At 46.4% G+C, this 27,033-nt stretch overlaps 1 protein-coding gene across 5 annotated transcripts in view; it reads left to right on the top strand.

Moving 5' to 3' along the window:
• The window catches only part of KCNH1 (potassium voltage-gated channel subfamily H member 1), a 377,304-nt gene that overhangs the window by 78,201 nt on the left and 272,070 nt on the right, over nucleotides 1-27,033 (top strand). For 4 of the 5 annotated variants that reach the window (XM_002717533.6, XM_089312133.1, XM_089312134.1 and 1 more), the window contains exon 6: nucleotides 490-963. In XM_002717533.6, coding sequence (XP_002717579.1) covers nucleotides 490-963 — 474 coding nt within the window. The remainder of the gene's footprint in view (nucleotides 1-489; nucleotides 964-27,033) is intronic. The other variant, XM_002717532.6, reaches the window with a different exon arrangement.

The following is a 27,033-nucleotide window of genomic DNA, read 5'->3' as shown; positions in this document are numbered from 1 at the left end:
CCCCTGTTATCTCAATTTGAAATGATTTTGTTTTGCCTATTAGACTGCGCTCCAAGAGAGCAGGTACTGTGCTGTCTCCTTCACTGCTGCATGTACAGTCCCTAGAACTGTTCTGGCATGGAGCAATCCACACTTGTTGAATAAAGTTTCTTAAGTCTCCTGAGCTCAGTTTCTCGCCTGGTGTATAAATTAATAATTGGCTAAAAATACAAGGTTGTATTTAGAATCAAGTGAGAGAATAAATTCTGTGGCATATTCAGTCCACTGCTTGGTCCACAGGAAGCCAACTAAGAATTTATCATTGTTTCAGTGTGATTATTTCTATTATAACATTCACTTCCATTCTTCCATATGCCTCTAGTACTTGCGATAGTGCCTAATGGTCAACCTGGAGTATCACAGGCATTTGTCAGTTTTGAATATTGACTCGGTAGATGTTTGCAATTCAATTCTAACTTTGTTATCTCTTGACTATGTTTTTCTGAACAGGTCCTGCAGCTGGGCTCAGACATCCTTCCCCAATACAAGCAAGAGGCGCCAAAGACTCCCCCTCACATCATCTTGCACTACTGTGTTTTTAAGACCACGTGGGATTGGATCATCTTGATCTTGACCTTCTACACAGCCATCTTGGTCCCTTACAATGTCTCCTTTAAAACCAGGCAGAACAATGTGGCATGGTTGGTTGTGGACAGCATCGTGGATGTCATCTTTTTGGTGGACATTGTGCTGAATTTTCACACCACTTTTGTTGGGCCAGCAGGGGAGGTCATTTCCGACCCCAAACTCATCCGAATGAACTACCTGAAGACGTGGTTTGTGATTGACCTTCTGTCCTGTTTGCCATATGATGTCATCAACGCTTTTGAGAACGTGGACGAGGTTAGTGCCTTTATAGGTGACCCAGGGAAGATTGGTTTTGCTGATCAGATTCCACCACCCCTGGAGGGGAGAGAGAGTCAGGTACAGCCCTCAAATCTCAGACCTTGTTGTCATGTCTTTCAAGCTGAACTAAATGTGGGTGGGCAATTGAAGAGTGACTCCGTGGGCGGGAACTAGCATGACTGATGTCCAGAACAAAGGGAGCATGCGTGATGGAAACTCTTGCCTGTTGTTCTTGTCTGCTGGAGCCCCGGAGGCCGTGCATGTCTGTGAATGGGAGTGGAAGAGGCCAGAGGCTTGCTCTTACTCCACAGGGAGAGCAAGCCACCGGCTGGGGCAGGTGGGGCTGCAGAAGCAGGCATGCATGGCCATTGCACTGGTGAATCTTCCACCTGGTTTTCAATTGCTGAATGTCTACCTATTGATTATTCTAATTATGGGGACTTTTCTTATTTTTAAATCTGCTGTTGACCTTTGCCTGTTTCATAAGCAATTAACTCCTGGTAATGTGGATGCTGTTTTCCTCCAAGTGTGCCTTATGTATTTATTTTTGTAAATGTTGGCATGAGTTATTTCATTGCTAATGTGAGTTTGGAAGGTGACCATTTGCTGAGGTAGGCAGGCTGCAGCCTGTGGTTCAGAGCGGGAGTGTTGGTTTTGGATTACACTGTTGTGGATTGTTAATCCTGCAGGCAACGGAAGGAATTAAAAGAAGATAAACACTTTGTGAATGTGTTGGAATTAGGACATGCTCCAACTGTCTTTGTGTGAATGGGTGCCTGGGACACTCTGCATCAGGAAGGGATCAGTAGGCCTGGTTAAAGTGTATTCCTCCTTTGAAAAAGCAAGGCTGTTAAGCCATTGCACAGAAGTGTCAGATTCTTATCTGACTTGTGGTCTATGGGAATGGTTCTTTTTCCTGCTCCTAGCTGACACTCCAGATGAATTAAGAGAAAGAGAAGCTCATTTGGAAACTCTTCCACCTAGTTCAGCAATGGCCCTCTCTGCCTCAGTTTACCAAGGGCCTCAGGGTCTCTGGCTGGGTTAACCTAGGTGGGTTATCTTGGAGACCACCCAGAGGCTGAACTGAGGCAAGACACAGCGTCAGGGCTAAGGGCTTGTGGGCTCTGCCTTGAGCCGATTGGAAGGAACAGTGTGCTCACCGCCCGGGCGTGAAGATCTGACGCTGACTCTCTGTCTTGGTCCAGGTGCCTTCTGATCAGTGCCAGTGGTGGGGAAGGACACCACCTCCTTCCTCTGGGACAAAGGAACAACCTCCTCCCACTTTATATGGTGAAGAGCAGCCCTTTCTGGAAATACTGCTAAGTGCAGAGCTGGAAGGAGAGAGCTTGGCTGCAAGGATGGTCGGATGCAGAGCAACCCCTGTGTGTGTGTGTGTGTGTGTGTGTATAGACGTCAACATCTAAGGACTAATTCTTTGGTGGCTCGTGTGGATTTTGTAGGGGGGATTAAATGAGTGAAGACTGATCATATACAAGGGCAGAATAATCCCTAAAGTGAAAGTTGGGATTCTGAAGTGTGAATGTTAGTGCATGTTGGGAATGGTATTTTTCTTTGTGAGCACATTCCTGGAAAATTTTATGTTAGTTGGTGAGGCAAATATCACAGTTTTGGCTTAGGTATTTCAAATCAATTATCTCAATTAAAAGAGTTTCATCTACACCTAGGGGAAATGAAATGTAATTTTTTTAAAAACACCACTGAGGCAGGGGCAAGCGTTGGTGGAGCAGATGAAGCCTCCTGCTGGGATGCGGGCGTCCCATCTCATGATGGTTTGCATTGAGTCCCGCCTCCACCTCTGCCCTGATCCAGCTTCCTGCTGATGTACCTGGGAGGCAGCAGATGACAGCTCCAGGCTGGACTCCCTGCCACCCACACGGGAGACACAGATGGAGTTCCTGACTCCTGGCTGTGGCCTGGGTCAGCCCGGGGTTTTTGCGGGCATTGGGAGAGTGAACCTGCTGTTGGAAGCTCTGTTTCTCTCTCTGTCTCTCTTTCTGTCACTCTGCCTCTCAAATAAGTACAAAATGAATAAATAGACATTTTCAAATACAAAATGAAAAACCACTGATGAGTGGGCATTTGGCTTAGCGGTTAAGATGCCTGCTGGGGTGCCTGGGTTGGAGTCAGATTCTGCTCCCAATTCTAGCTGTCTGCCAGTGCATATCTCGGGAGGCAGCAGGTGATGGCTCAAGTAGCTGGGTCCCTGTCAGCCGCGTGGGAGACCTGGATTGAGTTCCTGGCCCCTGACTTCAGCCTGGGCCAGACAAGGCTATTGCAGGCATTGGTGGAGTGAACCAGCAAATGGGAGATTTCTCTCCCACTCTTTTTTCTCTCTCTGTCTCTCAAATAAGATAAATAAATTTAAAACAGTAATATAAAAAAACCCATTACATTTTTAAAATAAATCACTGGCTATTGATAACAATAGCACTGGATTTTTAAAGGCAAGTGGAACAATCTTTCTGCTTCAGTGGTCCTTGTTAATAATTGGCAGCACTGTAAGTGCACACGCGTGTGCCTGGGTTACGTGGCAGGTTCACAGAGCACAGGGCTTCCCAGGGACAGTATGTGCTGGGTTGGAACTCCTTTGCTATTGATTGTGAGTTCCCGTGATGGAGCTTCCTGGTTTCTGGACATGAAATAGACTGTACCACGAAAAATATCAGTTATCTCCATTGATATGGGGGTTTAATATCAAAGCTCTTACCATCACCTCTTATTCCAAAATAATAATAGCAATATTAAGAGGTTATCACTCTGATTTTCTTCTGTAAAGGCTTGATTTTAAATTTTATTTCCATTTTCTTTGAAAGGCAGAGAGACACAGAGAGATCCAGAGATCTTCCATTCACTGGTTCGCTTCCCAGATGCCTGCAGTAGCCAGAGCTGGGCCCGGCCACAGGCAGGAGGCTAGCTGCAATCAGGTCTCCCACATGGGAGACAGGAGATGTAATTACTTGGGCCATCATCTGCTGCCTCTCAGGGCCCACATTAGCAGGAAGCTGGATCAGAAGTGAAGGAGCCAGGACTCTAACCAGGGACTCCAGTGTGGAATGCCGGCATCCCACGTGGCTGACCCGTTGTGCCCAGTGTCTGCCCCAAGACTTGATTTCTTGCCAAGCTTTGGCTGACGCCGGAAATAACACCTGTTCATCACAGCTGTGGTGCTGTGGGGGGAGATCAGTGTGAGGAAACTGATTTGGCCTCTAGTCCTCTGGGACACCTGTTAGGACAGCAGAGAACCTTGTCACTTAGCCTTCCTGCAGCACCGTTGTCCCATGACACTGTCCACCATTGTCCCACGACAGCTGCCTGGGGGCATGGCATTTGGGCAATGGACTATATGAGACACCCCCCCCCCCAACACACACACACCCCAGCTCCCATGGCTAAAGCCTGGTGAGTTCTAATTGTCATCTATATTACCTTCACCTCCGGAAGGTGGCTGTAGCCAAACCCCCACCCCTCAACAACTGCCCACAGTGGGTGTGGGTGGGCACCTAGCGGGGGGTAAGTAGACCTCTGGAAGCCTTCTAGTTCAGCCTTCTTAACTCACATGGAAGGAAGCAGGCTCAAAGGCAGAGGGGAGATGACCCCATCACAGAACAAATGATAGGCTCACAGCAAGGACCCATGCCTGTTGACTCGCCGTTGTTCTTAATGGTGGCAGATTTGATGAAATACGTAGGAGCAAACAACTTCTTGAAGGGTACAGTTAACGCTGACCAGGAAGCTTCTGATAACAGTAGTGTGCCTCTTGGCTTGGTTGGGGATTGGGGTGGGCAGAGGCGTTTTCTCCAAAGCACCTGTTTTGGCAAAGGGTGATTTAAGAAGATTGATTCAATTAGTGGGGATGAAGGGCTGCTGGTGGTTGGAGGGTGCTGTGGAGGCCACAAGGCAGCTCACCTGCCGGTCTTGGATCTTCCTGGGGAGGGAAATCCCTTTGGCAGGAGAATGCTGGCTGATGGCTTCACAGGTTCGTGTCCACCACTTGCTCTCTTCCTACCCACGACCTGCCATGGAGTCTCCAATCTAAGGTTGCAACTCCCTCTGTTCCAGCTTCTTCCCCTGGGAGAGTGTGGGGGAGACATTAGAAATTATTAACTCATTTCTTGTAAAAAAAAATAATACATGGAACTGAATTGTCCCTAGTGTCCTCCTAATTATGCCAATGGACTTGTGTGCCTGTGGAGGCCACCAAAGAAGAGGGGAGAGGGCAGTGGCTTTGCCATCTGTGTTGTGGACTGGCACATGGGCCCTCCCAGGGCCTCCTGAAGTGAGAATGTTGACCCCAGCCAAGGCCTGGGTCAGGAGACAGCTCGATGAAGTCGCTGAAGTCTGGTTGTAACTCCAGCCCCTGTGCAGGTCGCCCATCTCCAAACTTTCAGCCACACAAGCCAGCCCTTTGGCTCAACTTGTTTCATTTATGTAGATGGCCTGCATTTGCGTCATTCTCCAGTCTGGTGGTAATAATCTGTTTGGGAGGTTGTTTGGGAATATGTTTGCACATTAGTTAAATTGGTTGGAGAACAGTCTGGAAACTGAGTGAACTGAAGCTTGCAATGGGTACGTCGAAGCAAAAACCTCTTTCAAGCACTGCATGGATTGTTGGCCTCTGTGCTTCCTGGATTCAAGGTAGAATTATTGACAAAACAAATTCACACTTCTAAGGAGAGCTTATTTCTGCAAAAGAGGAGAGGTGCAAAGTGGAGAACGGAGCCAATCGTGATATCACTAGGGTCAAAATTCTGGCATCCCGGAGCCTGGAGTTGGCCAAGAGCGTTCTCTCCCTGGCTCTGTAACTTCAGACAGCAGTGTGGCAGCCAGTGGCAGGGATGTGGCCGACACGCGCTGAGACACCACTCTCCAGGGACATGCTCACCTTAGAGAAGGAAGAGCCAACACCCCCTCAGTAGACATTTGCACAGCTCCACAGAAGGTGCTATAGAGAGGAGCCACGGTGGATAATTGTGGGCTTTAGCTAGTAACAATGTATCAGAATCGACCCATCCATCCCCACACCAACTACCCTCCTGCGAGGTGTTGGTACTGCAGACTCCGAGTGTGGGTGTCCCTCTACATCCCACCCTGCTCTTCCATAAAACTCTTCTGAAAAGTAACTGTTAGTGGAGAAACCCCCACCGGCATCACCTGGATCGCCCGCACTCAGGGAGAAAAGCCTCGGTCACCTTGTGTCTGCCCGCCAGCTTCCAGCTGCACAGGCAGAGGGTGCACCTGTGTGGGAATGGAAAGGGTGGGTGTGCCTCTAGCTGCAGAGAGACCGAAGGTGAGGACAGACAGCCATCAGTGGCCTGCTGAGCACACACATGAGTCCAATGGGCATTCAGCCTCAGCCGTAAGGAAAGCCTGCAGGAGCTGGGATAGGCAAGTCAGAGGGATCTGGAGCTGAGGCTGCGCCAGGAGAGGCCTTGGGGTCTCTGCCCACCGCCACCCCAACCCCCCCCCCCACAACTGGCACCAGAGACCTCAGGTAGGAGTCACCCAAGCCTCTCAGCCCTTAGTGGGGGGGGGGGGGGACCGCCAGTGGGAGGGGCATGGGAGGGCCCACGCCTGCACCCGTGATGTTAGTGATGCTGTGGGCGAGACTGTCTGGAATTTTCCTTTCTTTACCGACCTTTTTCCTGACGTGCTCTCGGTGTGTGAAGGAGTGCGGAGGCGGCATGCCTCTGGTTCTGAAAGAGGTCACGGGTGGAAGGCTGGGCTACGGGTGCCGTACCCTACGTGGACACGAGTCAGGGTCACTCATGGGGGAGCAGGATGACCACGGTGAGCCTTTGTGATAGGCAGTGGATCCCGTGTGGTTTCTAAGGGGCAGTGACTTGCAGTGAAATTGTGATTCCAGGATTAAAGACATAAAACTTTACACTGCTCCAAGGCAATGCAAGAGCTCTGCACATAGGGGCACCGTGGCTTCTGCTGCTGGCTCAGTTCTCCACGCTCCTTTCTGGGCCAGCTCGAGTTCTACTTCTCCACCAGCTTTTCTTGGCTCCCCTTTTCAGTTGGTTCTTTAGAAACATCCCATGGACTTAGATGATGGGGGTGAAGATAAAGGTATACCTTCCTGGGAGCTCAGTCTAGTGGGAGTCACAGATACAGACCCTGGCAGAGCATGGGGCAGGTGCATTTTGGAGGTCAGCTCAGGGTGCTGTGGCATACAACGGGGAGCTCTTAGCCTGCTGAGAGAATCCCTGAAGGCTTCCTGGAGGCGGCGGCTGAGTTTAATCTGTTGAGAAGGCAGGGCATTCGTAGGAGAGGAAAGGCTGTACTCTTAAGGGATGGGCAAGGCCCTCACTACACGCGAAGCAGAGCACTGGCCTTGGGAGAGGGAGGGAGGGAGGCAGGATCCAGAATAAAGAATCTCAGCGGCTTGCAAAGGCGGTCACATTTTCTTTTTTTCTTTAAAAGATTCTTTTACTTGAAAGACAGAGTTACAGAGAGGGGTAGAGTCTTCCACCTGCTGGTTCACTCCCCAAATGGCTGCGACGGCCAGAGCTGCACTGATCTGAAGCCAAGAGCTTCTTCCGGGTCTCCCATGCGGGTGCAGGGACCCAAGGACTTGGGCCATCTTCCACTGCTTTCCCAGGCTACAGCAGAGAGCTGGATGGGCAGAGGAGCAACGGGGACTAGAACTGGTGCCCATAGGGGATGCCAGCACTTCAGGCCAGGGCTTTAACCCACTGCACCACAGCGCTGGCCCTGGTCACATTTTCTCACGTAAACCAAGAGAAGGCAGCAAGTGTTTTGTTTCAGGATGTGATCTGACGTGTTTTTTTCTATATAACCAGGTAGCAGGGATGAGGCTGAGTTAGGGAAATGCGCCACCTCCTCACTCTCATTCCACCTGTTTCTCAGACCCATAGCAGCCAGGCTGCCACTGCCTGCCATGCACAGGGCCTGATGGCTGCCCACCCTCCTCCAACTCCTAGTCCTCTGCCCCTCAGTCCTCACCCCTGGCCAAACCCCCCTCCCAGTCACACCCAGCCCCAGCCCTTGGCTGCCTCCAGGCTGCACCTGAGTGCCGGAAACTGGCGGGAGAACTCCATCACCTGCGGACAGACCTGCGTTCACCCGGACTTTCCTGTTTCCTGGGGTAGGAGGGATGATGTGCTTTCCTACAAGGCAAACCTTTGCCTCTCTTCAAACTGGTATCACCTGGCCTCATCCTCCTCTGATCCCCTTACTTGATGACAGAAGAGGCGAGGTAAGGAGGGAGGTCCTGTGCCCTCACACCAAGCCCCCTTTCTGCCCTGCGCCTGGCCTGCCTGCTCGGCCCTCCTCCCTGCTGGTGGGGCGGTGCCTGTGCAGAGTTGGTTCCTCTCGCCCACTCAAGGACTCTGCGCCCCTTCTTCTCTGCACCAAAGGAGTCCATCCATCCTTTTTTTTTTTTTTTTAAAGATTTATTTGAAAGTCAGAGTTACACAGAGAGAGGAGAGGCAGAGAGAGAGAGAGAGAGAGGTCCTCCATCTGTTGGTTCACTCCCCAGATGGCCGCAACAGTTGGAGCTGCACCCAGCTGAAGCAGGAGCCAGGAGCTGCTTCCAGGTTTCCCACATGGGTGCAGGGTCCCAAGGACTTGGGCCATCTTCTGCTGCTTTCCCAGGCCATAGCAGAGAGCTGGATCGGAAGAGGAGCAGCCGGGACTAGAAGCAGCGCCCATATGGCAGCACTGCAGGCGGAGGATTAACCTGTGCCACGGTGCCGGCCCCGAGTCCATCTATCTTTCCAATACCCTCCTGACACCCTGCAGCCCCTACCCCATATTCTTCCTCCTTGTGGCTAAAAGACTCCTAGAAGGTTTCCTACACCTGCTGTTCCTGCTTTCTCTTCTGTCTTTCTTGTACCTGTTGCAGGCACATTTTTATCCTTGTCTCCACTGAAGCTGTAACTACCCCTGCTAGGCTGCTGGTGACGTGCACATAGCCCCATTGATGGGCAGATCTTCGTTCTGCTTGGACCTCCCCAGTGAGCTGTGGGAGCGTCTCATCTCACACAGAATAAACCCAGGATCATGGCCCAGAGGGCGCCCCACGATCCTGGACTGCTTTGCTCTGTTTTCACGTGCACTGGCCTCTTGCTGGCCTCGGGGTGCTCACTATACCCTCTGCGTGGAATATCCTTTTCTTAAGTGTTCCTCCTTGCCCTAGCTTCATTGTGTGCTTGCTCTTAAGCATTAGAGTATGCTTTCCCTGACTAACCTGCTGAAAATCTCCATTCCTTTACAATCTTCTCTTCATAGCACTAAACATAATCTGATAGTCTCTTGTTATCGCCAAGTCCTCCATTACAGTTCTTCGAAACTTTATAAAAAATTGAGGTCTAAAATAATTGTGCATTAATCTAAGGTTTATGGCTTAGTGAAGTTTTTTTTTTTATTATTATTTATTTTTTGACAGGCAGAGTGGACAGTGAGAGAGAGAGACAGAGAGAAAGGTCTTCCTTTGCCGTTGGTTCACCCTCCAATGGCCGCCGTGGCTGGCGCGCTGCGGCCGGCGCACCGCGCTTATCCGATGGCAGGAGCCAGGAGCCAGGTGCTTTTCCTGGTCTCCCATGGGGTGCAGGGCCCAAGCACCTGGGCCATCCTCCACTGCACTCCCTGGCCACAGCAGAGAGCTGGCCTGGAAGAGGGGCAACCGGGACAGAATCCGGCGCCCCAACCGGGACTAGAACCCGGTGTGCCGGCGCCGCTAGGCGGAGGATTAGCCTAGTGAGCCGCGGCGCCGGCTGGCTTAGTGAAGTTTTATAAGTGTATTCTTGTGTATACCCCATCTCTACCCAAACAGAACTTCCCTAGCACTCTAACAGGTTCTACCTGCTGTTATCACAGACTGCTCCCGCTGGAGTAACCAGTATTCTGACTGCAACACCATAGATCAACTTTGCTTGTTCATAAAGTGTAGCTAAATGGAATGACCCAGTATCTAATCCTTCCTGTCCGGTTTCATTCACACAACACAGTGCCTGTGAAATTGACCCTTGTTGAGGGTAGTTCGCTCTGTTTTTCTGGAATGTAGTCAGGTTTTGGTTATCTAATACTGCATAATATATCACCCCCAAACTTAGTGATTCTTAGTTCAAGAAATGTTTTATTGCTTATTTTGAAATCTGGGCTTGGCTCAGCTGGGTGGTTCTTTGGTTGACTGTTCTAGTTTCCTCATAATTGGAATCATATAGTCTGAGTTGTCCTTTTGCGTCTGGCTTATTGTGCTTAGCATATTGTCCTTAAGACTCATCTGTGTAGTACCACAGCCAGAGTTTCCTTTTCTAAGGATCAATAATATGCCATGGTACATACAGACCACATTTTGTGTATCCATTCCTCCAGATACTGGTTTACTTCTACCTTTTGGCTGTTGTGAACGTGTTGCTGTGCAAATAGCTGTTCAAGTCCCTGCTTTCAATTCTCTTGGGTGTAGAGTTTCTGGATTATGTGGTAATTCTATTTTTCAGTTTTTGAGGAACCACCATACCTTTTTTTCACAGTGCCTGCACCATTTTACATTCTCGCCAACAGTGGGCAGGGGTTCTAATTTCTCCACATCCTCGCCAATACTTGTTCTCTCTACATGACTCATCCTAATGGGTGAGAAGTGGCATTGCCTTTTTTTTTTTTTAAATTAGATTCTGAGGGCTTAGGGACCATTCTTATTCTCTTAGTAGTTTTTCTTCCTCATGCATTCAGTTATGGGCGGGGGTGCCTACTTGGGGGTTCAAGGATGAGGCTGCTGGAGATTCTAGAAGCTACTGGAAGAGGAAATTGCAGCAAAGAAGGGATGGTCTGCTCGAAGCTCTTATGGGACTCGTATGAAGGCACTTCAGAAAGCTCATGGAAGAGGGAATTAAAAAACAGGTTTATTGTGGTATGAAAAATGTTGATCCATGCATACAGGAGTCTCCAACAACTATGGAAAATGCATACTACAATGAAAATGCATGGATTTCAAAACTTTGAGCACCAAAGCAAAATTGTAATTACATTTTCCACAAACTTTTGAGGTACCCGCGTACCTGCAGAGGAAACTTCTTTGGCTTTTGAGTTAGGTGAGTTGTAGGAGGCTCCTGGAACAAAAGCAACTGCTCAGGAGCTGTTGAAAGGCGAGGGGGGAGAAGGACCAAGTGAGAGCAGATGTCCCACAAAGGCGCTGCACGTGGGGTAGGGGGAGGGGGAGGAGGGCGTGTGCTTACGTCTGATCTTTACTTGTGAAAGGCAAATGTTAGTGAAAAATAGGTGGAACCAGTCATGAGTTAATGAACCTTAACTCCAGTGAGGGGAGCAGGAGCCTCTAACTGAAGAGAGCACGGTTGGGAGTCTTTTTTTCGGGGCCATCGGATATCGTGTGATTTCTTCTGTACCGACACGTGGTGCTGAACTCTGTCCATGCGTGCTAACTTGAAGGAAAGGGCGCTTTGGACTTCCTAGGAGGAATGTGCTTCCAAGTGAAGGCAGATGGTCAATCTCTCTAACTCTTTCTCTTTTTAATTTAATGAATGCATTTTTACATAGATACAACTTTATCATGCCCCCCACCCCACTCCCATCCCACCTCCCATTCCTTCTTCCAACTCCTTCGTTATGAGTCATTTTTAGTATGACTTTATATTCAGAGGACCAACTCTATGCTAATCATAGATTTCAACAATTTGCCCCCATGCCCACACACAACATATAGAGTACAGTCAATTCTCATATTGCAATTCAATAGGGACAGAGGTCCTACCTGGGGAGCAGGTACACAATGACTACTGTTCCTTTAACAATTAACACTATTTTTTATGACATCAGTGATCATCTGAGGCTCTTGTCATGGGCTGCCAGGGCTATGGAGGCCTTTTGTGACCATAGACTGTGTCGGTATTTGGACACGGCCATAAGCAAGAGGATGACCCTTCCTTTCCTCTGAGGCCTCCCAGAGATCCTCCGTGTAGGATTTTTTTTCCCACAGAGTCTTGTCTTTCCATGCCTGAGATGCTCTTGCAGGCCTTTCAGCCCGACCAGGAAGCCTTATGGGTTGATTCTGAGGTCAGAGTGTTATTTACTGCAAAAGTCATTCTAGGAGTCTGCTGTGTGGACTGCTTCCCATGCTGGTTCTTCCTTCCTTTTAAACATAAATCAGTCTATCTGTTGCCTGTACAATCTGTACAAGAATCTGTACAATCATTGTAACAGTGAAGATGGTGTTTATACCACTGATTCTTATGGGTTTGGAGCCCCATGATTAGTTCTTTGGCTGTGCCCCAAGAGGTAAGTCTATATGCCTGCATGCAGAACTATACTGTTCTACAGTTTTAGACTACCTCCTCCATCTCTTATTCCCTCCCTTGTTTTTTAACTGGGATCTTTTCCTAATTGCTTTAAAATACATATAATTAATTCTGTGTTACATAGAGAGTTCAGCATTTAGTGTGAAGTACAGAGATGAGAGAGAGAGAGAGAGAGAAAACAGAAAAGAAAACCAACAAAACAAAGAATGTGCACAGTAAAAAGTGACAATGGTTAACTGTCTCTCGACAATCGGTTTAAGGATTCTTGAGGACATTGGTTCTAAAAGTGACTATTTCACTTCTATAGTTTCATCTTAGCTGAGCTATTCTACCCAGTCAGGGAGAACATACAGTGTTTGTCTCTTTGGGACTGGGTTATTTCACTAAGTATGAGGTTTTCCAGCTTGCTCCATTTTGTTGCAAAGGACCCGATTTCATCCTTTTTTACTGCTGTGTAGTATTCCATAGTGTACATATACCATAATTTCTTTATCCAGTCTTCAGTTAATGGACATTTAGGTTGCTTCCATGTCTTAGCTATTGTGAATTGAGCTGCAATAAACATGGAGGTGCAGATAATTCTTTTTTGTTTACTGATTTCATTTCCCTTGGGTAAACTCCCAGTAGTGAAATGGCTGGGTCATAAAGTAGGTCTGTATTCAGGTTTTTGAGTTATCTCCATACTGTCTTCCACAGTGGCTTTACCAGTTTACATTCCCACCAACAGTGGGTTAGGGTGCCCTTTTCCCCACATCATCCCTAGCATTTGTTGTTTGTTGATTTCTGCCTGAAGGCTACTCTAACTGGGGTGAGGTGAAACCTCATTGTGGTTTTGATTTGCATTTCTCTGATGGCTAGTGATCTTTCATGTGTCTGTTGACCATTTGGATTTCCTCTTCTGAAAAATGTCTGTTAAGGTCCTTGGCCCATCTTTTTATTGGGTTGTTTTGTTGCTGCGGAGTTTCTTGATCATTTTATAGATTCTGGTTGTTAATCCTTTATCAGTTGTGTGGTTTGCAAATAGTTTCTCCCATTCTCTCAGTTGCCACTTCACATTCCTGACTGTTTCTTTTACTGTAAAGAAACTTCTCAATTTGAGGTAATCCCAATTGTTCATTTTGGCTTTGACTACCTGTGCCTCTGGGGTCTTTTCCAGGAATTCTTTGCCTGTTCCAATGTCTTGAAGGGTTTCCCCTATGCTCTCAATTAATTTGATGGTGTTGTGGCATAGATTTAGATCTTTAATCCATGTTGAGTGGATTTTTGTAGATGGTGTAAGATGGGGTCTTGTTTCATACTTCAACATGTAGACATCCAGTTTTCCCAGCACCATTTGCTGAAGAGGCTGTCCCTGTTCCATGGGTTGGTTTTAGCTCCTTTGTTGAAAATGAGTTGGTTATAGATGTTTGGATTGATTTCTGGTGTTTCTATTCTGTTGCATTGGTCTATCCATCTGTGTTTGTACAGTACCAGGCTGTTTTGATTATAGCTGCCCTGTAGTATGTCTTGAAGTCTGGAATTGTGATGCCTCCGGCTTTGTTTTTACTGTATAGGATTGCTTTAGCTATTCGCAGTCTCCAGTTCCTCCACATGAATTTCAACATCATTTTTTCTAGGTCTGTGAAGAATGTCTTTGGTATTTTGATTGGTATGGTGTTGAACCTGTAAATTGCTTTCAGAAGAATGGACATTGTTATTAATTCTTCAATCCGTGAACATTAACTCTGAATTTCAAATCATTTTCTAAAGTAGGAATACAACCCTGTCGCTCCCCCTCTTCGTGGAGGAGCAACACTAAACCCTGCCTAGGCTTCATATCCGAGTCACGGCACCATTATGTCGCTCCCCCTCTTCGTGGAGGAACGACACTAAACCCTGCGCTGTTCTTTCGTCTGCTCGGCCCTCCCCGGGTTTGCTGCTGGTTCTTCCCGGGTTGGCTACTATCCCTTCCACCTCCGTGGAAGGGCAGTTCCCCCTGGCCACATTCCCCACTTCCGCAGGGGAGCGGCACACCGCCGGCCGGCTTTCTCGGGGGCTGCACAGGTGTTCCCTTTAGATGTTCCCCTTAGATGTTCCTCTTAGATGTTCCCTGGTGCATGCCGTCTCTCTCCTCCTTTATAGTCCTCCTCCGCCAATCCCAACTCGGCTGCCCACACGCCGAGTACACTGCTCTCCAATCAGGAGCAAGTCCTACAGTTTATTGGTTGAACTGGAGGCAGCTGTGCGGAAGCTGTTTACTTCTCTCCCAGCGCCATATTGTGGGAGAGCAGATGCATAGAATAAGTCTTAATTCCAGTAACTCAGTCCAGTCCGGGCTGCTCCCCACAAACCCCCTGCCCAGACCTCACTTATCTCTTTATCTCCAGAAGTAATCACTGTTCTTCTAACGCATCATCTCTTGCCTGTTTCTGAACTTTGCTGAAATTTACAGAGATGACATGAGACGGTAATCTTTCATGTCGTCCTATTCTGTACAGCACTGCTTCTGAGACATATGGGCATGCTTTTGAGTGCATAGGTAATCAGCCTATTGCTGTATGAAACCTATTGTATGATAAAGCAGGTCGAGTATCCCTTAGCTGAAGTGTTTTTAGAATTTGTTTGGATTTTTGTGATATTGGTGTATACACAGTGAGACTTTTTTTTTTTTTAAAAGAAGACCCACATCTAAACACAATTCATTTTGGTATCATACATACCTTACACACATAGCCTGAGGATGTCGGTATACAGGATGTGTAGTGTGCCTGCTGTGTTTTTTACTGGGACTGCATGAAGGCAGGTGTGGCGTTTGCCACTTGTTAGCATCATTCAGTGGTCAACAAGGTTTGTGCTTTTGCAGCATGTTGGATTTCAAATTTTTAAATTGGGCATGCTCAACCTATATGTCAACTTATTAATCTGAGTTTGGATTATTTTTAATGAATATTCTTATTCATACTCCTAGTACATTCATTTCTATTGGTAAAAGGTGAGAGATGTATGTATACTATCTGAAGAGAAACCAGAGTATCATTCATTTCTGTTGGAAAGAGTGAAATTTCCAGGCCACAGGTGGGGTGTGTGTTACTCAGTACACACTGCCTCTGTTGTTGAAGGCGGTTGTGTTGAGTGGTTGCACAGGCTGCTTGCTAGCCATGACGGTTTCCACTGCTCTGCTTTCTCACCAGCATTGTTGCTCTCAGTTGGTTTAATCCTGCCCAATCCAACAGGTTTGTCACGGATTCTTGTTATGGTTTTGATTCATATTTCCCTGATGACTTAAGAGGCTTACCAACTTTTTATCATTATTGTTGGGGTTACTTTTTAAAAATCAAGTGTATAGTCTCTCCATTTTCTTTAAAAAATGATTTGTAAAATTCTTTGTACAGTTTAAATAGGAGCCTCTTTTGTGTTCTATGCTGCAGATAGTCCCACTGTGTCTTTCATATTTCCTAAGAGTACTTTTTCTATTACAATTTTTTGAAAGATTTCTTTATTGGAAAGACAGTCACAGAGGAAGCAGGTGGGGGAGACAGATCTTTTATCCACTGGTTCACAACCCCCCACCCCCAAATTCCCACAGCATCCAGGGCTTAGTTGGGCTGAAGGCAGGAACCAGGAACTCCACCTGGGTCTCCCAAGTGGGTGCCACGAACCCTAGCACTTGGGCCCTCATCTGCTGCCTTCCCAGGCATGTTAGCAGGAAGCTGGATTGGAAGTAGAGTAGCTGGGACTTGAACCAAGACTCTGATAGGGGATGAGTGTATGCCAAATGGTGACTTAACCCACAGTGCCAACAACGCCTGCTCCCCATGTCGTTAACTCTGAATAATTTAGCGGTCTATTCATTTATATGCCTTTGTGCCATTTAAATTTCATAGACCCAAGTTCAAGAAGATGTTTTTTTTTCTATATTCCAGAAGTATTTTTCCCCTTTCACACATCTGAAATCTACTTGGAACTTATTGTTGAGTATGAGATAGGTATTGGTATGAGATAGGGTTCAAGTTTCACTTTCCCCCTCCTCTGGGTATGGATATCCAGTTGACCTTGAGCCATTCCTTTGAAAGGACCTTGTTCACTTTTCTGCATTTGAGCCTTCCACATACCAAGCATCTCCATAGCAAGAGATCTTTTTCTGGGCTCTTACTTTTTTATTAATTTGTTTGTATATTGTGCTAATATTGTATGTTAGTTAATTAGCTTTATAATGGGTTTTAACATTGATTTTCTTCCTTAAATATTTGGCAACTTGGGCCTAGAATTTTCTATCTTGGAGAGGTTTTCAGTTACAGATTTAGTGTTTGTTTAAAAACAAAGACATTCACTTTATTTCTGGAGTCACTTTTTGAAAGCTGTATTTTTCTCTTACATTGAAATTCTTAGAATTATTGATACATACATAAATATCTTTTAATGTCTATGTGTAGCAGTATTTTTCACTCTTGGTTATATTCTTTTTCTTATTTTTATTTCAAGATTTATTTATTTTAGAGCGAGAGATTGAGATCTTCCATCTGCTGGTTCTCTCCCCAGATGGTCGCAATGGCCAGAGCTGAACCGATCCAAAGCCAGGAGCCTGGAGCTTCTTCTGGGTCTCCCACATGGGTGCAGGGGCCCAAGCACTTGGGCCTTCTTCTACTGCCTTCCCAAGCCGTAGCAGAGAGCTGGATCAGAAGTGGAGCAGCCAAGATTCGAACTGGCACCCATATGGGATGCTGGCCTGGAGGCATCCCAGAAAGAGGCTCCTGGCTTCAGATCAGCGCAGCTGCAGCCATTGTAATCATCTGGGGAGTAAACTAGCAGATGGAAGACCTCTGTCTGTCTGCCTCTGTCTGTCTGCCTCTGTCTGTCTGTCTGCCTCTGTCTGCCTCTGCCTCTGTCTGTACCTCTGCCTCTGCCTCTCTCACTCTGCCTTCAAGTAAATTTTTTTTTTAGTTATACTAGCTTTTTATGTCTAATGTTCCCAGGGGATATATTTTTCACCCTTTACCATAACCCTTGCTATATTCTTGTGTTTTAGATTCATGTTTTCTAGGTAGCTTATAATATTCCAGTCTGGCACATTTGCCTTTAATTTGGAGGACTTAATTCATCACCCTGATTGCATTGAATGTGATATTTTGGTTCCGATCTGTCTTGCTGTTTGTTCTTATTTGTCTCTTCTGCTCTTTGCTTTTTTCGCTATCTCCCCTTTCTTTTGGGATTATTTTGTGTTATTCCTCTTCTCTATTAACCTTTTATTTTCTTTTGTCTATTCTCTTAATGGGCACCCTGAAAAAAATACAATGTATGCTTCTCAAATTGTAAATTGGTTCTGGTGCCTCTCCCCAGCTCCTAGAACTCCTAATGTCTTTTCATCCTCTTCACGTAGGTGCTGTTGCTGTCCAGTACCTACACTCTGTCTTGTTCATGCAGCCGCCCCTCATTTGCGTCACTTGCGTCTTAGCCTTTTCGTTCTTTCCACTGTGTTCTCCCTCCCATCTGGGGACTTTTTTCTTCTGCCTGCCGAGCACCCATTAGTAGTAAAGTCGGCTGGTGACGAATTCATCCATGTTTCGTTGGTCTGAAAATGTCTTTATTTCACTTTAAGTCTTGAAAGATGTTTGCACTGGTTGTTGAGGTCTAGACTATCATTTATTTTCTTTTGGTTATTTGGATAGGTTTTCGTAAATCATTTGACTTCTGAGAATTCAGCTCTTTGTCTAATTGTTCTATTGTAGGGGAATTCTTTCCTTTTTCTGTGGCCACTTTTAAGATTCTGTTTTCTTCCTCCTCTTCCTCCTCCTCCTCCCACTTCGTGGCAGTTTTATTATGTTACACTTGGTATGACTTCCATCTGGACCTTGTGGGTGAGAGAATTAGAGATGGTTTGCAAGGTATTGGGCAAAATACAATGCGACACAGGCTAGTAAAGACTTGGGGCTAACGATAGTGGGAGTCAGGGTCCAGATTCAAGCTGGGGGCGTCTCTGCCACTAGCATGAAGGGGTGGGGGAGCTTCTGCTAAAGCTGGAGATAGAGACCCCGTGTGGAGAAGGCTGCTTTGTGGGAACTGCTGTCTTTGGTTGAGGGGGAAATGGGCAACTTACGGTGACCTGCAGAAAGCAGCTGCGGAAATAAGTACCCTGATCTCCCTCTTCTTCCCTTTCCTTCCGATCTCTTAGTAGCTCTCCTCTTTGGGGACCTGGGATGCGGAGCAAGAGTGTGCGTTTCCAGGAGCACGTGGAGTTCAATAGGGTTCTTGAACCTGAAGCTCCCGTGTCCGCAGATCTTTGCTGTCAGGGGAAGCTGGTGACTACTTTGGGTTGTGTGGCCACATAGGGCCTTCCCTGCTCCTCTTCCTCCTCCTCCTGGTCTGTGACCCTCTATACATGTAAAATCCACTCGTGCCCCACTGACTGAACCACAGCAGGCTTCTGGCCAGATTTGCCTGACCTCTGATGTAGCTTGAGGGGGGTGTCTGCCTGTCTATCTGTCTCTCTCTGGGAGAATTCCTGGCTACTCTGTTAACTGCACCTGGATTTTCTTTCTCCTCTGCTCCGGAATTCCGAGGACACACAGGTTAAGCCTTTGCCCTCTGTCTTCTATGTCTCGTGTCTTTCCCGATCTTTTTGTCTTTGTATGTTTCACTCTAGGTATTTTTTTTTTTTCTGGCTCACTTTCCAGTTTCCAAATTCACTCTTTAGATTTATCTAATTACTTTTCAAGCTTTTTTATAGTCTTAATTTTGGCTCTGTTTTTCAGAGAACAGTCATCTGCTTTATGTTATACTTCCAAGTTTTCAGCTGAAATTCTTGATCTTTCCTTTCATCAGCTACATTAAGGGTGGTCATTTTAATATGGATAGTAACTCTGTAAGCTAGAGTTTCTGAGGTCTCACCTACTGTATTTAATACTTTTATTTTCTTACATATTACATCAACATATGCTGGTTAGTTTTCATTTTGTACCAGAGTCTATGTGAAAAATTATTTTTCTTCAGAGAATTTAAATTTTCTCCTTAGAGGGAACTAAAAGCTCACTTGAGCATAATTTCCAGGGCTGAGGTGGTTTGAAGCTGTGTGGTTCTCTCTGCTCTAGAGAGGAGTCCTCGAGGCCCTGACTGGAAGTGGGGTTCCCAGGGTCCTTCCCTTGATGGCGTCTGGACTTCGATTTCTGTGCCTGGAACCCGAGAGACTGTCCAGAACAATGCCTCCTGGCTGCCCTGTGGAACAGGCAGATAGCTGAGGGCAAAGCTGCTGCAAACGCTGGACTTGCCCTGGGCATCTGTGAGCTCCTGAGGGATTGGGATCTTGTAATTCTTCACAGCCTTGCTGGCTCACTGATGCACTCCTGCTGATTTTCACAAATAATCTGCCCACAGTTGGTGGTTATTCTCGGTGGGGTGTCTCATCTGAATTTATTAGTCCACTATTACCACAAGACTTTCATTATCTCTTTGGGGGAAAAATCTTTAGAAGTAGAATGATTAGGAGAGTAGGAATACACATTTTAAAGACTTTGGATAGATGTTACCTGCTTTTCTATCACTACAACTCTGTAGATTTACAAAGGTTGGTGGTAGTTCTCTTGTGCTCTACCAACAGCAGACATTAATATAAAAATTAAAAATGAGATAGGTAGAGATGGGTTCCTCATTGGGTTTTTATTAGAATGATCATTTATACTGTCTGGGTTGAATCCTCTTACCAACCATATGACCTTAAGCAATTCTGTTTAACTCCTGTGCTCAGTTGCTCCTCTGAAATGTAAGGCTAATGACCGTATCCACCTCCAGGGACTGCGAGGAGGCTGAAATGAGTTAATCCTGGTGATGAGAAGTACAGCAGTGTCTGGTGTATCAGAATCTGTCATGTTAGCTTTATTGTCATTTTCATTAATATTTCTCTTCTTGAGTACAGTGTATTGAGGCCTTTGCTCATGTAGCCCTTCCTAATTCCCATATCTGCATCTCAAAATCTTTTTTTATTTGACAGGTAGAGTTATAGACAGTGAGAGAGAGAAAGATCTTCCTTTCATTGGTTCACCCCCCAAATGGCCGCCACGGCCGGTGCTGCACCAATGCCGATCTGAAGCTAGGAGCCAGGTGTTTCCTCCTGGTCTCCCATGGGGGTGCAGGGGCCCAAGCAGCTGGGCCATCCTCCACTGCACTCCCGAGCCACAGCAGAGAGCTGGACTGGAAGAGGAGTAACCGGGACCAGAACCCAGTGCCCATATGGGATGTCAGTGCTGCAGGTGGAGGATTAACCAAGTGAGCCACGGCGCCGGCCCCCTTGCATCTCAAAATCTTAATCACCCTTTATGATTTAGCTCAGATGTGCCTTCCCTTGTACATTTTCTGACTTTTCAGAGCCAGGTATAATGTTTTCTACATAATTGCCACAGAATGTTGTTTATATGTTGTTAGTAGATATATTCCCTCTTGCACCACAAATCCACAGTCCAGTAATCAGAATTTTAAAATAAAAAAGGTAAGGAGTGGGTGTTCTGTAACCCACCGAGTGGCAGTGTCTCCGCTCACCCTCGGCACTTAGGGAATCCTGACCTAGATGGGGTTTACTACTTACGGTCTTCATGCATCTCATAGTCTAAACACTCACATGTTCATCTGCAGAGAAAATCCAGTCCGCTTGGGTTACAGGGTCCCTCTCACATAGGATCCAAGACCCCTATCTGAGTTGTGAAACCCATCTGGACCCAACGGGTCTGGCTAAGGTGTTTTGGACCTGTTGAGATATTTGTGTATACTTGAAATTCAGGAAGCATGCTTTTTTTTTTTTAATTATTTTATTTGAGAGGGAGAGGGACTTGTGCCATCTTCACTGCTTTCCCAGGTGCAATAGCAGGGAGCTAGATCAGAAGTGTAGCTGCTGGGACTTGAACCAGTGTTCATATAGGATGCTGGCATCACAGGCTGGGGCTTTAACCCACTGTGCTACAGCGCCAGCCCCAGGAAGTATTTCTTAATCCTTATAGAACTCAGACCAGTTTCTTATTCTTGGATGGTATATGAGTGTATATACCATCATGGTATATACATGGTATATTTATTTAAGCAGATAAATTTAGGAGAGGAAGAAGAGCTGAAGGAAGAGCAATATGTCTGTTAGTTAGGGATTTAAGTTGGCTAACAGCACCAACCTACAGTGTTCTGGACATAAGAGTTTTTTCCTCACACCCTAAGTCCATTGCTAGACAACTGCTGATGGCTGATTTAGTGGATTAAGCTGATCTGGTCTGAGAATTCTGTGATTGTTTTGTTCTTTCCATGTGGTCACAGGATGGCTACTCCAGGTCTAGCCTTCAAGTCCACGCTGTAAATAGGAAAAGCAGAGAATGATAAATGCAAAAAAGCATGCATTTCCTGGAGCTATTTTTCTTTGAAGGGTTTTTTTGGGCAGCTGTCCATGACTTGGGCTTGTATCTCATTGGTCAGTATTGTATTATATTGTCACCTTTCAGAGTGAAAGGATGAAGGAGGTAGAGTTTTTAGGTTGCTGCCTTGTTCCCTAACAAAGAGAGTTCTCAGAGAAATGGGAATGACTATTGGACAGATAGCTATCAGTCTTGGCTAGTCTTAATTGAGATCATAAGTGTTTAACAAGTGAAAACCTAGCACACTTCATCTCTTTATTTGCATGTGTCCCACCCACACTCCTGCCCCTCCTCCTCTTCCCTCTCCTGTTCCCAGTCTTTTTTTTTTTTTTATTAAGATCTATTTTCATTTAACGTTATACACAGAAGATTAACTCTAATCTAGGTAAAGAGTTCAGCACTTTGGGGAAGAAAAAGAAAAAAAATCAAAAAAATTGTTCCTCAACAGTCCAGACGAGGGCAGTTCAAAGTCATTGCATCTTGTTGGTAACTTTGCATTTTTTTTTAAACCTTATCTCTTGAACTCCTCATGAGAACATTATGAATTTGGAATATCATTATCCCATTTTAGTATGAGGGAAGTGAGGCTTGGAGAGGATGGGCATTTGCCTAAGGTTACAGTAATAGTCTTGATTGGGATTTGAACATAGGCTCATTTGATTTTAGAATTCAGTTTCTTTCTTTCTTTTTTTTTTTTTTTTAAGATATATTTAATTATTTGAAAGTCAGAGTTACACAGAGAGAGGTCTTCCATCTGCTGGTTCATTTCCCAAGTGACCACAATGGCCAGAGCTGAGCTGACCCGAAGCCAGGAGCTAGGAGCTTCTTCGGGGTCTCCTGCATGGGCTCAGGGGCCCGGAGACTTGGGCCAACTTCTGCTTTCACAGTCCATAGCAGAGAGCTGGATGGAAGTGGAGCAGCCAGGACTCCAACTGGCGCCAATATGGGATGCCGGCACTGCAGGTGGTGGCTTAATGCCACAGCGCCGGCCCCTAGAATTCAGTTTCAGGCAGTGTGCTGCACATCTAGTGGGGTATAACACCATAGGATGAGGGAGAATCGGATTGTGCAGGGCTTTGTATAAAAAATAAGAGTTGGGGCTAACCTCTGGCTCATTGTTTTCTAAGTGGCTTCAGTTAGGGCCCTGTCCTAGCCAGAAGCATTGAATTCACACTGTGGGATTCTCAGTTTTGTTGAAGCTGGTGCTGTTCTCAAGAAAGAACTAGGAAAGGACCTTGTCCCTTAAGACCTTGCCGGGATGGCCCCTCTCCATGAAGACTCTCCCAGGTTGGGGTGGTCTCTTGCTTTTTGTGTTACCAATGTTCTGCGTGCACACACACACGAAATCGTCTTTGTGTTGTAACCCAATCATCTTTCTATATGGTTCTTTATGGAAGACTGGAGAACAGGGATTGCATTCTGTTCTTTGGCAATTTGTGTCTCTTAGCACAGTTTCTGGCCCATAGCAAGCCCTTAAAGAATGGCAGGATGAGGAAAATGGTGACCACATTGATAAAAATGACACAATCAGACTCCTGAGATGAAAACCAAGTGTGCTGAAAGTGTGCTTTCATTTTAATTAAAAAGCTGAACAATTGGTACGGTCACTGGGTGTGACGGATAGCAGCTGTTCATGAATGGAGCCCTGGTGTGTTTACAGAAGGGTGTCAGCGATTCTGTTTTGTGTTAATTAACGTACTTTTAATTATTTTATTGCCTTTTAAAGCTTAAGAGCTTTTCTTCCCTAGAACTAAAGTAATTTCTTGTTTGTAAAATGTCCTTTACAGTTTATTTGTACATCTGTTCTTTGAATCCCACAAAGCCCCCTCTACATGACCAGTTTTGTGTATGTCACTTTGTGACTGTGGATAGAGAGGTTGGTGACCTTGTTAAGAAGTGCCCAGCAGGTGAGTGACAGAACAGCTCATCTTCTCACGTGAGGTTTCAGAATTAATTAATGTTTGGATGAGGACTTGTTGAGCCTGAGTTCTGTACAGATGAGGGTCCAGTTCTGCTTAGACAGCTTTGGTTTCTTTGGAATTCTCCAGTTGTTACCAATGACTGCATGCCATAGCATGAAGAAAAGGAAGTACAAAGAATATAGAAACTATTCTAAAGGGTTTTGACTACTCCAACTTCCCTGGGGGATTAGTGTGGAACCCGTTTCTCGAAGTACAGGAAAGATCTGTTGATCAGACAGAAGGTTTGTGGGTTGGTTGAAGTCTGAATGTTGCATAGGAGAGAGAGAACGGTGACTGTTGGTGGCAGAGGCTTTTGTGAAAACTAGACTTTAAGCCTTCCTTTCAGAAGTAGTGTGTGTGTGTGTGTGTGTGTGTGTGTTGCCTTCAAAAACCATTCGTATATTAAGATGGTACGGATGGAAATTAGTGCTTATCAGTTGACTACATGAGTGTCGCTGTACACATTGGAAACTAGAATGTATTACAATCAAAGCCAGATGGAGTTCCTGGCTCCTGGCTATGGCCTGATCTAGCCCTGGCTGTTGAGGGCATTGAGGGAGTGATTCAATAGATGAAGAGCTCATGCGCGCTCTCTTTCTCTCTCTCTCTCTCTCTCTCTCTCTCTCTCTCAGTTTATTTATTTGAAAGAGTTAGCTTCCGTCTGCTGATTCATCTGTTTAGTTTCATCCAAATGGCTGCAATGGCCAGGGCTGGGCCAGGCTGAAGCCAGGAGCTTCATCCAGGTCTTCCACGTGAATGGCATGGGCCCACGCTCTTGAGCCATCTTCTGCATTTTCCAGACCACTAGCGGGGAGCCGGATCCGAAGTGGAGCAGCTGGGTCACAAACCGGCACCCATATGGGAAGCCAGTGTCACAGGTGGTCTTTAGCTGGTGTGCTATGACGATGGCCCTTCATGCTGCCTTTAAAATAAATAGAACTTAAGAGAAGTTCCATAGCTACTTAGGTGTTATGTTGACAAAGTAACGTAAATCAAAATAGTGCACGCGGCAGTGTCTGTTACAGTTATGGGGGTAGTGCAAGCAGGCAGGGCTGGGCACGCCTCGGCGAGTGAGGAGAGCAGCTGCCACACTGCCAGATGGTGGCCAGGTGTGCTGGGGGCTGCGTGGCTGCAGGTGCTGGCGATGAGCTGTCCTCTCTCCTGGAGTCTGAAGATGGACCCACGAAAGTACTGCAGATAGTGAGCCTTTATGTGTGTTGTGAGCAAAGTGGCGGGTCCACTTGAGGCCATTTAGAGAAGAGGGGAGTCCTCGTTAAGGGGAAAATGAAAAGCAGAGAGTGCTAAGCCGTGGCGGAGATTTAGTGTTGCTGTTTCTACATAACTAGACCTCTTTGTGTGTATTGCTGATTTGAATGGAAAAAGCAACAAAAAGCATGGTAACACATACCGGAAAGAACGGGACCTCCTGGATAATATCATTTAAAATGTTTCACAGAAACCCTTGTTTATATTGCAATCTGATAAAAGTGTTTTCTTAACAAAGCAACCACCAAAACAGGTGAGACAGTACATATGAAAACATGAGCACGTCTTGTCCTTTTTGGAGCCAGGGCTGGCAAAGCCGTCCTCCCTCGCCCCTGTATTTAGTAGGTGGTGATTGACAGTGGTTATATACAGCTCTGTATGCAGGCCCGTGGAGATGTTAGGGAAAGCAGAGCCTCTTCAGGTTGAGGGTCTTGAGCCACGTCTGCAAGGAAAGTACAGCCGGAGATTGATTGATTGGAACTCCAGTGGCCAAAGCGCACTGCCGTTGGCTGTTGGGTGGAGGCGCGTGACCAAGTGACAATGACCTGGTTCTCTCAGGCTGTGAGTTTGGGCGCAGTCATGACCCTCTCTGAACCTTGCTTTCTCATCTTTAAGGAGGGGAGTCTGCTTGCCAAGTGCTGGGGAGTGCACTGAGTAAGAGGGGGACGGGTTCTATGGCTGGCAGACCAACATCTTGCCAGCTCCACACCCAGCACGTGGTCAGCCCTAGTCTACTGTCCACTATTCAGATTCCATATGTGAGTGAGACCATGCGATATTTTCCCTTCTGTGCCTGGCTTGGTTACTTCATGTAGCACAGTGAACTCCAGGTTCATCCATATTGGAGCAAGTGGTAGAATTTCCTTCTGGAAGGCTGTAGAGTATTCCGTTGTGCATTTACACCACGTTTTCTTTATTAATTCATCTTCTGATGGACACTTCCATATCTTAACTCTGCAGTAGACATGGGAGTGCAGATCTCCCTCTAAACATACTGGTTTCATTTTCTTTGCACATAAACCCAGAGTTAGGACTGCTAGAGCATGTGATGTTTCTATTTTTTTTTTTTTTTAGATTTATTTGAAAGTGTGATGGGGGTGGGAGGAGAGAGAGAGTGATGGAGATTTTTATCTACTGGTTCACTCCCCGATTGCCTGCAATGGTCAGGACTGAAACCAGGAGCCCAGAACTCCATGTTGGTGGCAGAGGCCCCAATACTTGGGCCATCTTCTGCTTTCCCAGATGCGGTGGAAGGGAGATGGATCAGAAGTGGAGCAGCCGGGACTCGAACTGGCTTAACCTTCTGTGCCGGGACGCTTACCCCCAGAGACTCTTGTCTTTGATGTTCTCATTAGATGGTTCTTCTGCAGCCATTACAGTTCCTGGCGGTGACTCTCACTGGAGCCACCTCGGACCATTTGCACGTTTCCCTGGTGGGATGGGCAGGGTCCTCACTGATAACCTAAGCCTCACCTCCTTGTTCCTTGTTCTCCTGTATGTTGGGATGTTTTTAACCTTGGGACCCACTGGCTACCCTGGCTTGCTTCCTCTTTCACAGCCAAGCTTCTGTTGAGTTCTAAAGGCCAAGTCCATTCCTCTAGATCTGTATCAATAAATACTGAGCTCCAGAGAGGCAAGGTGTGCAAATCAGAAAAACCCTTGGTTCCTTGCTCTTCTGCAATTCTCTGTTGCACCTCGGTACACTGTAGAAGTAGTAATAATTATGCTATTAAAATGGCTACCATTTGTTGGGTTCTTACTCCATGCCAGGTGTGTATTGGGCTAACTGCTTTATGCTTACCTAATTTTTTTCTCCACTCAACAAAGAAGACTTATGCTGGCTTCTCAGGAATGGCGCTGCCGTTCTCACTGGGTTTCAAAGCCCTGTTGATCACTGCTTCGCTGATCCCAGGCATGGATATTTCCACCTCTGCTGATCGGTCAGGGAAGAATTGCAGCTGTAGCGCCCCCAGGCCTTGCGTATGCTCAATACAGTGGAAATGTTGCTAAGTGAATGGACAGGTGTGGAGGGAATGAGATGTTAATCTGAGTTTGGGCCCAATGGGTGATAGCATGGTGGAGGCGGCAGATGGCCCACACCCTGAGGGGGACGTCCTGTGATGACCCCTGTGACTGAGCTGATTCTCTCCACTGCCATGGCTTCGATGACTCTGACCTGGGGTGCTGACAGTACACTGAAGACTTCAGTCTTTAGTGTTCTAGCATATCTGGGTGTGTCAGGTGGGTCTTAGCCTTCTTTTG

This window comes from Oryctolagus cuniculus, chromosome 13 (assembly GCF_051225735.1).
Source record: "Oryctolagus cuniculus isolate XC-2025 breed Fujian yellow rabbit chromosome 13, ASM5122573v1, whole genome shotgun sequence".
NCBI classification, from domain to species: domain Eukaryota; kingdom Metazoa; phylum Chordata; class Mammalia; order Lagomorpha; family Leporidae; genus Oryctolagus; species Oryctolagus cuniculus.
Note: the sequence above shows the minus strand (reverse complement) of the source record. Positions and strands in the feature narration are given on the sequence as shown.